This window comes from Neolamprologus brichardi, chromosome 13 (genome assembly GCF_056152115.1).
Source record: "Neolamprologus brichardi isolate AB-2024 chromosome 13, ASM5615211v1, whole genome shotgun sequence".
Classification (NCBI taxonomy): domain Eukaryota; kingdom Metazoa; phylum Chordata; class Actinopteri; order Cichliformes; family Cichlidae; genus Neolamprologus; species Neolamprologus brichardi.
The window spans coordinates 31,013,867-31,027,666 of record NC_142116.1 but is presented as its reverse complement, the minus strand read 5'-3'; the positions used below and the strand labels follow the sequence as shown (position 1 = coordinate 31,027,666).

The 13,800-nt window shown below is 41.5% G+C and overlaps 2 protein-coding genes across 3 annotated transcripts in view; both read left to right on the top strand.

Moving 5' to 3' along the window:
• LOC102785259 (receptor-type tyrosine-protein phosphatase gamma-like) overlaps positions 1–13,800 on the top strand; it is a 327,441-nt gene that overhangs the window by 101,160 nt on the left and 212,481 nt on the right. For both annotated transcript variants that reach the window (XR_015719939.1, XM_087850446.1), the window contains exon 2: positions 593–703. Coding sequence is in view for 1 of the 2 variants with exons in the window: in XM_087850446.1 (XP_087706572.1) it covers positions 593–703 (111 nt within the window). In the remaining variant the exon portion in view is untranslated. The remainder of the gene's footprint in view (positions 1–592; positions 704–13,800) is intronic.
• On the top strand, positions 11,187–12,231 carry LOC148100049 (uncharacterized). The gene has a single exon (XM_087849816.1). It carries the CDS (start codon positions 11,449–11,451, stop codon positions 12,142–12,144), a length of 696 nt encoding a protein of 231 aa, XP_087705942.1. The 5' UTR covers positions 11,187–11,448; the 3' UTR covers positions 12,145–12,231.

The window sequence follows — 13,800 nt, the reverse complement described above, 5'->3', positions numbered from 1 at the left end:
CTTTATATATATGTATAGATATATATAGATATATATTATTTTTTTTCCTTTAATTTGTTTTTTGAATGTCTTGTGTTCTTAGAGCTTTCTTACTGCCATATGTTCAAGGTGTTTAAAGTGTTGGATGTGAATACAAAATTCAATAAATATATGTTTACAAAGAGACTTTTTCACCTGTACGAATGCCACCTGGCACTGCTCTGTCCACTGGACCAGATCTGGGCTGTTTTGTAGACCTTTTACACTTTCCTCGAACGTGAACCAGTAATCCATCATTAATCATTCAAGATCTCCCCAAATATCTTTATTTTATTATATATATCAAAAGAAGGGGCACACATTTAGATTTTTCAACACTATCACATGATGTGAAAACACCGATATATTTCACTGCTGGCAGGGACAGTTTTAAGTTCCACAGCATAGTTTTCCTTCATTGTTCAATTTTGTTCCTTGTGTGGCTACTCGACAGTTTGTGTGGAGGGTAGCTAAGGACACAGCTGTCTTGTCATCCTACCCCGCTGGAATCCAGATGGTGCTCCTGGAGCTGTTTGTGCTAACCTGCCTGTTCCTGTGTTCTTCTCTTCCACAGCGTTGACAGGAAGCCAAGCTGAGTCAGAAGGCCCTATCCAAGGTTTGCAAAGAACTGGTGAGATACGACTTCGAAGAGCCGCCCCTGAAGAGACTTACTGGGCATACTCAGGTGTGTTTCTCCGTGATCTACTTTTGCTTTGAGTTTTTGGTTTGTGTGAGGCATTGTTGTCTCACCTGCAGTGGAAAATCTGGATATTTAAAAAAACAACATCAAAAAGCTGCAAAATGAAGGTAACTTTCTGTATCTTTTTTCCAACAACATCTCAAATAGTGGTTTGGGTGTTTAGGGTGCCATTTTATAAATGCAGGCAGTAGATGGGAATTTCTTGCTTTATGATGTAAAAATTGATGTCATAGGCAATTAGTTTCAAAACAAGAGGGACCTGATGGACCCAGGTATTTATTGTTTATTATTAAATTGTTAGCATTATTAGTGTGGACTGCATAGAGAAAGTGTGGTTGTTCAACGAGCACATTTAGGTGACCTGTGATATATTTTGCTAAGATTTATAAAACAATGAGTACAGCAAGAGAAACCTGTGTTTCAATGTGAAAGCACTTCTGTGTCACTGGCATTGCAATATGTTTGACTTCCTCTTTGTGATTCCTTCCTCTTTGGCCATTCTCTGCTTCTTTGTGCTGTCGCCTGGAGCTGTCTCAGAACCCCCCCTTTTCTTTACTAGTGCTTCAGAGGAGAAAAAAAGTCCCTTTCTCGGTCCCTTTAGAGCCTTTAGTTCTTCAGAAGGGCAGCATTAATCTTTCACCATCCATGCAATGGCAGCCTCGGGCCACAAATGATCTTTTACTTTATTTCTTTCAGTGTTTTTCTGCATGTTCATTCAGGCCTAATTGGCTGCCTGTCATTCCTGTGAGAGTGCAGGAGCTCGTAGGTAAAAACAGAGCTAGTGACTGTTTCCGTTTGTGCTGCTGTTCTGCTGTCCCTCTGGACATGTTTGATTGTGGCTCTTATGTAAGATCCTGATGTAATGGCAGGATTGAAGCCACAGAGGAAAACGATTAAGAGGCAGCTGGTGAATATTTTGTTTTTATGTCACAGCAAAGTTTTTTTTCTTTATTCCCACTTTGGGCTTTCCATTGGACAATATCAAATAACATTAGCAATACGGTACTTATCACTGTATATAACGTTAATATTCCCCATTTTAAATCTCTAATTTTAAACTAAAGGATCAAGTTAGTGAGTGTAGAAATGCCCCATCTCACTGCCAGTATCGTTGGCAGTTGGATGTGCAATGTTTGATTTTTAGCTTATTTTCTGACAACCAGTTTTATACATAGCCCCCCATTTAAGGGGTCAGCAAAAATAATAATCAAAAAAAGGTAACATACTGTTAAAAATAAGGCTTCTATTTAATATGAAGTGAGTTGGCTGATGTGGCAGCCATTCATTCTCCTTTGTGGTCAATGTCTGCCTGAAGTCCAGGGTAGAGATGGACCGATCCGATATTACGTATCGGTATCGGTCCGATACTGACCCAAATTCCTGGATCGGATATCGGCGAGAAATAAAAAATGTAATCCGATCCATTAAATATCAAAAAAGCACCTCACAAAACCTGCTACATGGCGTAACTCGGCCCATAACCATAGCACGTTGCAGCAGTGTGGTCACGTGATAGAGCCGCTGTGTGGAGCTTCGCTACCAAACCAGCATTTCATCTCCGAGGAAGTTTTCCCAGAGAGAAGTAAAGCAAGTGTGTAAGTTCATCTCTGAATGTTTGTAAAGCATTCCAGCGTTAAGCTTAACTACCCATATATGGAGCGACTGCCTCTCTCCCCCTCCCTCTCTTGCTCCTACTTCAAATGTGAAACTGATCAATGATCAGCTGATCGTCTCTCTTCTTTGTTTTTGGCCCACTTCTCACCAGAAAGAGGAAACCAGCAGCTGAACAACAGCAGCACGTTTAAGCTTGATAAGCTGTTGTTAGAATTTATTTAATATTATTTCTACACCAGGATCTTTTTCTACGCAGCTGACGTAACTGTGCAGGGGCGGATCTAGCAAAGTTTGGCCAGGGGGGCCGATAGGGCATGAACAGGGAAAAGGGGGCACAAAGACATACTTTTCTTTCTTATTCTCATTTAAAATGTCGAGCTTTTAATAAATAATTATCTGACTCTTACACCCAAAGTTTTAATCTGATGTAAAATATATAGAAGTCCATTACTGTATATAGTAACTATGAAGTCTAACATACCCTAGTAAGCTACAGTACTTTTTCCTTTGGGAACCATCTGTGCAGTCTGCAATTCTGTTGAAGAAAGATGTTGAATCTATTTAATTATTCTTGAAAAATAATTTATTTCTGTGCATTTTCCTCCCTGCATCAAATTAAATTTGATTACATCGATTAAGCATCATGAGGTGGGGGTGGGGGGTGGTTCCCTATTTTTTTTTTGCTGGGAGTTTGCAACCCTATTAGTTAGGTTGCTTAATATTTCTGCTAAGTACTCTTTAAAACCCCAGAATAGGGAGGATGGAGCAGGTTTACATTTATTAGATTGATCAGTTTTGCTGAACTATGAAATATTTTGTTGTATTTTTTACATACAGGTATAACAGAATAGCTTTAGTGTTGTTGTTTATTTAAACTTGAGTATGAACTTATACAAAATGCAGCAAGATATTAAAAAAACAGTTTTATTGATTAAAAAACACTATATCTGATTCATATTGGTATCGGCAGATATCCAAATTTATGATATCGGTATCGGACATAAAAAAGTGGTATCGTGCCATCTCTAGTCTAGAGCCATGGACAACAAAACCCCAGCTGAAGAATATCACATTTATTTTCCTTAAGAAACTCCTGGGCTGCTTTTGGAGTTTGTGTGGATCATTATCCGTGTGCACTTTAAAGGCCATCTGATCGGTTTTACAGCATCCGGCTAAACCAGTGTAAATCTGTACACTTCAGATTCACGTCTATGACTAGTCACATAATCAATCAACACAAGTGACCCAGTTCCATCGGCAGCCATTCATTCTCCTGCTAGAACATTTATACTGTTGATAAAAAGCTTCTTATGCTACAGGCCTGTGTACTCCTAAGCTCAGATAAATCAGGAGTGTTATTCAATTCAATTCAGTTTTATTTATATAGCGCCAAATCACAACAAAAGTTGCCTCAAGGCGCTTCATAGATACAGAGAAAAACCCAACAATCATATGACCCCTATGAGCAGCACTTTGGCGACAGTGGGAAGGAAAAACTCCCTTTTAACAGGAAGAAACCTCCAGCAGAACCAGGCTCAGGGAGGGGCGGGGCCATCTGCTGTGATTGGTTGGGGTGAGAAAGAGGAATGTGAGGAAGAGCATACATCTTGGCCAAATTATACATTTGAGTCATCAAGAATGAGATTCCCATATCGGACTGGTCAGGCTCTGGGTTAACAACAACCTCCTATGGCGGGGTGCCGACAGAAACTGTGCTACACCTGGCTAACACACAGGAGAAGGTGGAGAGGGGTATTTGGAGGCAGCAAGAAAGAAAGAATGAGTGTCAGAGTAGAGACTTTAAATACAGAGACTACGACTGGCAAAGGAAGTGAGTTGATGTGATGGAGTGAAGGAATGTGGATCAATTGTCTGTCCAGGTGGAAGGACAGAAAGATCAGGCAATCAAGCTGTTCTACTATGATGCAGACAGGAAGGGAAATGTAGTAAGGGAAATCTTGAAGTATGTATATACTGTTGGAGATGAAGAGATCATCTGACAGGATCAGGAGTTTAAAGCTGGGTGGTAAAAACCTTTTTCAGTCAGATCAAGGGTTGGAAGTCAGTTATGTGAAATTGTGGATGAAGTTGTAAAGCTTGGTAGAGAGTGGTGATAAGACCAGACTTTAATGGACATCTTGGATGTCATCTGCTGGAGCCGGTCAGTTTTGAGGTCACTGCCCGAGTGCTCAAAGTAGTATGGAGACCACTGTTGCCTTCACCCTCCTCTCCAGCCCATCCTCAGCCCTTGGTATTTCTCAAGCTTTTCTTGTTTCTTTTCCCTGATGCTGGTATCACTTGGTATAGCTACATGTATCACTTATGTGCCTTATGTGATTTGTCTTAGGGGTATCTATGCACAGTCTGCACCTGGGGTCTTGTCTGAATTGGGAGACCCCGGCCTCTATCAATCTTGTACTTAGAGCTTGTTCCTGTGCTGCTATGATTAGTGGCTCTGCACTGTTTTGCCAGCCATTGGTCAGATTTCTTGATATCAGCCACTTCTTCTGCCTGGTGGTGGTACATGTCTTTCAGGCGCCTGTCCTCCCATGATGGTTCCTGTTCTTGCTCCCCTCCTTTTCCAGTTTTTACGAAGCACCTAAAAGTTGTGGCTGTCTTCCTGATATACTCACTGATCTCTGTTCTTTGATCGTCCTTGGGCCTTAAGTTAGCCATTCCCAATTCCTCTCATCCATTAGCACAAACACATCCTCCAACCACACACACCCATATTTTGCTCCATTGCGGTTTATTTCACACCTCAAACATTTAGTAAACAATTAAGCAAATACAAGTAATCTGCAATAAATTACAGGTAGAAATAAAATAAACTACTAACTCTTTTACGCTACGTCCACACCTACACGGGTATTTTTGAACACGCAGCTGTTTCGTCCACGTAAACGGCGTTTTGAATCACCGAGAACGGAGATTTTTAAAACTCCTTTTTTGCGTTTACGTGTGGACGAGGAATACAGAGTTCGTCACACAACATCAAAGGTTTTTTCACGTCACGCTGTGTGCACGTTATTGTTTACATGAGATGAATTGCAGAATGATAGAGACGAAATACTGTTAATCTGACTGTCTGCAGGTTTTACACACAGTTACTGTCCCTCCATTTACAAAGGCAGAGGCGTCACGCTGTGATTATTCTACGTGTAGTTGTTTTTTTTTTCCTGTGTAATAATGTTCAACATTGCTATCAAATAAAAAAAATGCCTCTCTGTGCAAAATGGGTTTAAAAACATAAACAGCTGTTGGATCCTGTTTGTCCGTGATTTGAACTGGGGGAACAAACAGTGGCAGGATCAGCCTGATGTTATTTGTATCCCGCTGTAGCTTTACTGTATAAAGAGCAAACATCTCCAACATGTCAGGAGTAGTTAGTCATTACAACAAGTGTTTGTGAACTACAAATCAAGAATGTGGGATCCTGTTTGTCCGTGATTTAAACAGCCCAGCGCTGCTCCCAACGCAGGGAAAACCAATCCTGCAGGGAGACCTACCTCGGCACTTGTGCAGGTGAAGCTAAAGGGAAGATTTGCTTCACCATATTTTCTAGTCTTTGTCTTAGAATGAAGTTGGTTTGGAAACATATTCAGCGATGCTTCATCTCCTGCTTTGCGTTTGTGTGGGCGCCCTGTGCTAGCAGTGTCCAAGTGTTTGTTTGTTTGTTCCCTTTTCACACCCCGCCCCCCTTGCAATGGCTCTGCGCCCCCCCTAGGGGGCGGGCCCCACACTTTGGGAAGCTCTGAACTAGCAGTTGGTTTATTTGTCCTGTCAGACACTAATGCAGTGCTGTTAGCTTCTTTAGCCAGTAGCTGTGAATCATGTCAGGGCCTGGTGCTGTCCAACGTTTCATACTGGAGACTCTGTCCTGGATGTCTGCCTGTGGTAACCTTGTTGAACAGAATCAACTAGCAACTGATAGACCGCTTGCTGTACTTAGGCATCCTTTTCTTCGTCACACCTTTCAGTGGCTCCAATAGTGGGCTAACTTCCCTCCATGCTGCCTTTATCTTGGCCTCTAGTCTCCTGGTATAGATCAGCTGGTTGGTTTCAGTGAGGATCACAATAGGGACAGTCCATAATGCTGCAATCACATCTTCTAGTAGCCTCTCAGAAGTTACCTGTAGTCTGTAGTAGGCCACGGAGGGTCCAGGTTTCCAGTTTTCCAGTTTGTCTTCAATTTTAGGTTGGCTCAACGCCTTCATTGTACCAGTCGTTCTTGGGACTTGATACCAAATCTCAGGGGGCGAAGATAATGATATCTCACCCTTGTCCTAAGGGCGATCGTGGCTCAAGAGTTGGGAGTTCGCCTTGTAATCGGAAGGTTGCCGGTTTGAGCTCTGGCTCGGACAGTCTCGGTTGTTGTGTCCTTGGGCAAGACACTTCACCTACCGCCTACTGGTGATGGCCAGAAGGGCCGATGGCGCAATATGGCAGCCTCGCTTCTGTCAGTCTGCCCCAGGGCAGCTGTGGCTACAATGTAGCTGCCTCCACCAGTGTGTGAATGGGTGGATGACTGGGTGTGTAAAGCGCTTTGGGGTCCCTAGGCGGGACTAGTAAAAGTGCTATACAAATACAGGCCATTTACCATTTACCTGACATCTTGGCTACCCCTTGCCATAGCATTTGTGTTGTACATCATTAATTTCTAGTTGTAATAGCAGTTGCATCTTCTGGATGATGAAACACTCTAGATGTTGGATGTAGAAGAATTCATAGGTCCCATATCCTGTTCCCACATCAATCCCTGTGTAATAGCATTCCAACAGTTCCTTATTTTTATCCCTTGTCTACTTAAACCTTTTTGTTCCAGTGACCCAGTTCTAATCGGCAGCTCCTGGTTCCTCAAAACCTGACATGAACCATGTTAAACTGGGGGACTCTGAGCCAGTATGGCTTCAGTTAAATGCCTTTCACTCGTGCTCTGAGGTTGAGAGGTTGAGCTTGGGGAGCGTGTTGTCTTTGTTTTATTGATATTTTTTAGCAACTCTTTACTCATCCTCCAGTTTGTGTTTCAGTGAGATGATCAAGACTTCAGGGCTTGCTGGTACATTATATTTTGTCCAGTGGTTTCTAGCCATGTTTTGCTGCCACTGATATTTTCCAATAAAAATCTGGACTCTTTCAGACACAGATGCTTCTCTATTAATGGTCAAAGGAGCTTGCAAAGAAAAGCGTCTGGACTTCTTTAAGTTGCTTGAAGACGTTTCACCTCTCATCCGAGAAGCTTCTTCAGTTCTAAGGACAAGACTCAGCTGTCCATCTGCATCTAAAGGTCAAAGGTCACTCTTTCGAGGATGTCAATGTTCACATTTTGGACAGAGAGGACAGATGGTTTGAAAGAGGAGTGAAAGAAGCATCTATGTCCACTGTGAGCGACCATCTTTGAACAGAGGCGGTGGTTTACGACACCAACTCTCTGCCATCTATAATCCAGTTTTGAGTTCCCTCCCCAGACGCCTTAACACCCACTCACATCCTGGGCCATCTGACCTCAGGAAATCATGATAGAGTGGGGCCAGGTTTCACAATGAGCTCACCTGAAACTCTGGCTGATTGGGACCCACACCCAGTTTCACACCTCGGCTCAGGCGATTAGAGGATCATCAGGGGGTCCTTTTGTCCCTCTGTGTGGGGAAACTCCCACTAGGTTTATATCTGGGACTCTCCACCATTTGACCTTAGAACTGAAGAAGCCTCTCGGATGAGAGGTGAAACGTCTTCAAGCAACTTAAAGAAGTCCAGACGCTTTTCTTTGCAAGCTCCTTTGACTACGATGACCTGGATGACTGAGAACCTTCACAGACATATTCTCTCTTAATTCCTGCGCCATTGTAGATCTCTGGGGTAGGTTGTGTATGAAAACAATCAATCAATTTATTTATGAGCACATTTGAAAACAACACAGGTTGACCAAAGTGCTGTACAAAGTAAAAAGTAAAACAAACACACACAAAGAGAACAGCACCAAACTCACAATTAAAAGCTAAAGAGTAAAGATGTGTTTACAGATGGGATTTAAAAATGTTGAGTGTTGGAAAGATCCTAATTTGAAGAGGCAGACTGCGATTGCTGCGCCTAAACTGTGGAACAAAGGCCCGGTCTCCTCTGTGTTTCAGTCTGTTTCAAGGAACAATTAGATGCAACTTATCAGCTGACCTAACAGTGTAAATCAGTCTTAAATCAATTCTAGAATGTAAAGAAGCCAAAACTGGGGAAAAACTGGGTCACATTTACGTGTCCTGTGAAGAGTCGGGCATCATCATCATGATGATATGATAATAATTTATACTTTATCTAGTATATATATAATATTAGAAACGGATGTATATGCATGAGTAGGGAGAATAAAACAGGGCCCAGAATAGAGCCTTGAGGTATTCCAAGAGTATTGTTTACCCAGCGTAACAGAGAAAGATCTCTAACTCAGAGGCATTTCAGAGCAGAACCCTGAATGCTGACATGTCTTCAGGCTGTTTGATAGGGTTACGTTATCAACACTGCTGCACTCAGGTCTAAAAGAATGAATAATAATAAAAGAAAGCACTTCTTCCCACTCTTTTTCGATATTTAACTGAAACAGCGATATTGAAGTGTGTTCTGCTTTTCTTTTATTTTCTAAATAAACTCTGTATATTGATCACCTGATCTAAATAAATTGAACACTAAAAACTAAAAATTATCATTTTTTTAAACTCCATCGCCCATCCTTCCAGCCTCACTGCATTGCACTGGAAGACTGGAAGTTTCCAAAACTGATTATGGTTTATTTAGAGAAAGCTGTGTGTAATCTGGGACCATTTGTCATTACTATGCCTTGATAATATCCAGCCACCGCACACAGTGATACACTCAAGGGACTGCATGTGAGTGTGTGCACTGTATTTTATCTCATGGCTTACACTGCAATGCTGCATGTGTGCAGGTTTGTCTGAGAAAATCTAGCACTGTTGTGACCATTCATGTTAAGCACAGTGGTGTGCAGATTAACACTGTTCCCTCACAGCAAGAAGGTCCTGAGTTCGGTTCCACCACTTGGCCGTGGTCTTTCTGCGTGGTGTTTGCGTGGGTTCTCTCTAGATACTCTGGCTTCCTCTCACAGTCCAAAGACATGTGGTTAAGTTAATTAGTGACTCTATATGGTCTGTAGGTGTGAGTTTGGATGGCTGCCTGTCTCTATGTGTTAGCCTTGCAGCAGACTGGTGACCTGTCCAGGGTGTACCCTGTTTTTCCAGCCCCACCATGACCCTGACAAGGATAAGTTGGGGGGATGGATGGATGCTTATGGTCATTTCTCACTCTTTGACAAACACTAAGCAGGGCTACAGTCCCATCCATCCATGTGTGTGTTTTTTTGTAGAAGTGTACATATGAGTGTGTGAGATGACAGGATTCCCGGTCTCATTTATCTGCTGTTGACATGATTTCCTCAACTAAGAACAACCAATGCCCCTACTTATTAATTATGCCGTAAATATTAAAGATGCTCCATCACACATAAATTATTAATGAATTTGGCTCAGTTCATCTTGGCTAAAGATTTCATTTGTCATACATCATCTGATGAGGCCATGAGGCATAGTGTTGTATCAAGGAGTGTGAGTATGTGTGTGTGTGTAACACAGACTGTGCCGTGTTTGAATCACTACCTTTTTCTTTGTTACCATGGTAATACATTTTTAATACTGTCACCTTGGATGTACACATTCAGTTGACATAAAACACATTATCTGATTTCAAGGTCTTAATAACACAGGGTGACTCTTTCTCTCTTACCTTAAGTCAGATGTGATCACGTGTCTTATTGGATGTTTAAGCTTTTATAGGATGTCTTTGAACTGTCAGATTTTAAATTGTAATGTCTTAGCAAGGCCAAAGATGTGTTTTATGTGGCCCAGCAAGTGGATAAAGAATACCTGCCTTGCATGTGAAGAATGAGGACACTGGAAGAGGAACTGTACATGTGGATGGGACCACCTAAAGTGGGACCACGGCAGGAAGAAGCAAATCCGTGCAGGGAAGAAGATCCCTTAATGAACCCCAAGTCTAGTTGCAGCTCTTGCCCCTCCTGATTATGCTGAAATATTTTAGTTGGATGTTTCTGAATGCCACCTTTTTCAGAAAAAGGAGGGAGGATGATAGGGCAGCTCAATTAATCGAATTTTAATCTCGATTACAATCTGGGCTTTCAAGTCATTAAAAATGACTGAGCCGATTATTAGCCCCTCCCTCGTGCTTTACTCTCGCGCTGCTCCGTGTGGCAAATCGAGCGCACCTCTCTGCATTTCCAACACGCGTCACAACAATTAAGAGCAGCGGTCTTCAACCTTTTTTGCGCCACGGACCGGTTTATGCCCGACAATATTTTCACGGACCGGCCTTTAAGGTGTCGCGGATAAATACAACAAAATAAAACTAGTACCGGTACCGAAAAAAAGAAGATTTATTCATAACACACGTGAAAAGACCCAGGAAAACCGAGTAAATGATAAAAACGATAACAAAATAACGCTGAAAACCGATAAAAACCCTGAAAACTATACATTTCACACCTGAGCCTCAACTCTCGCGGCCCGGTACCAAACGACCCACGGACCGGTACCGGTCCGAGGCCCGGGGGTTGGGGACCGCTGATTAAGAGGACCCGAGGGAAGCTCGGAAAGCTAAGCAGAAGTTATTTGGAGAGGAGAGTGACTGCTGTTGGTTGAAAAGAGGTAAAAAACTTGAGTGGTGTGGAAACATTATGGGTTCAGAGTCAGACGTGGATCAAGTAGACACAGTGTGTAAACTTTGCTACAGTGTCGTAGCTGCACCACAGAGCAACACTGCAAAGTTCACTAAACTAAGGGAAGTGACACACCGAGCTGTCAGCAACAGGTTCTCTGAGCAGAAACATTGACAAACTTAACATATCTCCTGAAAACGGCAGCTCTCCGCGGATACTAAACTTTGAGAGCGTGTGTGGGAAACCGTCCAGAAGTGGTGGCTCGTCATTTGCGACCTCTCGAAAACTCACAAGTTGACGTTTTTGAACCGTAGCGGTGAGAGAGAGGAAGGACGCTAGCATCAACTAGCTAGCCGGTCGTCACGGCAACGCTACAAGCATGGGCCCGAAAAAAGTTCTGTCAGCCGAGGAAGGTGACGATATTAAGAAGTCGCTGGAGTTTATGACAGAGGAGATTTCTACTGTCAAACTGCAGCAGAAAGCCATCCTGGACCTGGTCGAGGAAGTTAAGGCTCTCCGCATCCAGAACGCCGAGAAGGATCGGCGGCTGGCGTACCTGGAGAACAGAGTGGCGGATTTGGAGCAGTACACCCGGATGAACGATGTCATCATCACGGGGCTTCGCATCAAACCCCGGTCATACGCCCGAGCGGTCACCGCTGACAATGTAGGAGGGCCAGGAGAGGAAGATGTCAACTCCACGGAGCATCAAGTGGTTACCTTTCTACGGTCCAAAGGTGTGGAAGTGGATTATAACAACATTGAGGCTTGCCACCCTCTACCCCGAAAAAATGACAGTGACAAACCAGCCATCATTGTGAGATTTGCAAACAGAAAACACAAAACAGCACTGTTAAAACAAGGAAAGAAACTAAAAGGATCCGATGTCTTCATGAATGAACATCTGATAAAAAGAAATGCGGACATTGCCAGGAAGGCACGTTACTTGAAGAAACAGGGAAAAATTCAAAATACATGGACCACCAACTGCAAAGTATTCATTAAACTCAATGGAACACCGGAACAAGCCAAAGTGTTGGTCATCAGAAATATGGAGGAGCTGGACAAATACTGAGGTTCAACTTACTCTGGAGGTATGAATACACATGTGACGTGACACACAACACAACACATGGCACAGTCCAAAAGAACTTCATCTGCATCCGACAACAATATCAATATAACTCATTGGAATTCTCTTTATGATAATCTTGAACTGAAAACATTTCGATACACAGACCATAATGTTCTAGACTTAGAAAAGGATATAGACCCGGAAAATAACTTCTTCTACAACATCAGCAGTAACTGCTGCTACTTCACTGATGAACAGTTTAAGCACACCATCAACACGGAAAATAAATTATCAATAATCCATTTTAATAGCAGAAGTCTGTATGCCAACTTCAACAATATAAAGGAATATCTAAATGAGTTGAGAAATCCATTTGGAATTATTGCCATTTCTGAAACATGGATCAATGCGGAGAAAGGACTGGACTTTGGACTGGAGGGATATGAAGTGAATTTTGTAAATAGAAGGAACAAGAGTGGAGGGGGAGTAGCTGTGTATGTGGATAAAAACCTAAATTACAAGGTGGTAGAAAGCATGACAACTGTAATTGAAAATTTATTAGAATGTATAACAATTGAAATTTATAAGGAAAAAGAGAAAAATGTAATAATTAGCTGTATATATAGAACACCTGGCTCTAGTATTCAAGTATTAATGACTTCACAGAGGAAATGTTCTCTAAAACAAATCAAAAAGTTATGTTTATCTGTGGGGATTTTAATATTGACCTGTTGAATCCGAAAAAGCATAAAATGACCAACGAATTCCTAAACACTATGTACAGTGTGAGTTTACATCCTAAAATAACCAGGCCTAGTAGAATTACACCACATTGTGCCACCTTACTTGACAATAATTTCACTAACAATATGGAAAACAACATTGTGAGCGGAATATTAATTAATGACATCAGTGATCACCTACCAGTTTTTGCAGTTTATGACACTAATTATAAGAAAAATCAGCATGAAGAACAACTGAGATACAGACGTGTAAGGACAGAAGAAACTATGAATGCACTTAAGAATGATCTATTAAATCAGGACTGGGACAATGTGTACAAAGAAACTGATATTGATATTGCATATGGCATATTTTTAAGAATATTCATGGAATTGTACGATAAAAACTGTCCAACAATAAAATACAACAGAAAGCACAAATATTCAGATAGACCATGGATCACTAAGGACAGAAAATGCATGTAAAAAGAAAAATACACTCTATAGGGAATTCCTAAAACAACGAACAAAAGATGCTGAAAATAAATATAAAAAATACAAAAATAAGTTGACCAATATTATACGTGTATGTAGAAAGGAGTATTATAGTAAAATATTGAACAACAATAAATATAATATGAAGGGAATATGGGATGTTTTAAATGGTATCATTAAAAATAATTCTGGACAGCAAAGTTATCCTCAATACTTTATCGACAATGGCAATATTATGGAAAACACTGCTGATAAGGTCAACAGCTTTAATCATTATTTTGTAAATATTGGACCAAAACTGGCAGAACAAATTCCTGAGTCACTGCCATCAGTAGACTGTAGTGAATACCTGATTGATAGGAACCCTAACTCAATGTTCCTCACATCAGTGGAGGAAAAAGAAATAATTGACATTGTACACATGTGTAAATATAAAACA

Bases quoted from the DNA above. Each gene is read 5' to 3' on its own strand.
- LOC148100049 (XM_087849816.1), top strand. From the start codon at position 11,449: ATGGGCCCGAAAAAAGTTCTGTCAGCCGAGGAAGGTGACGATATTAAG.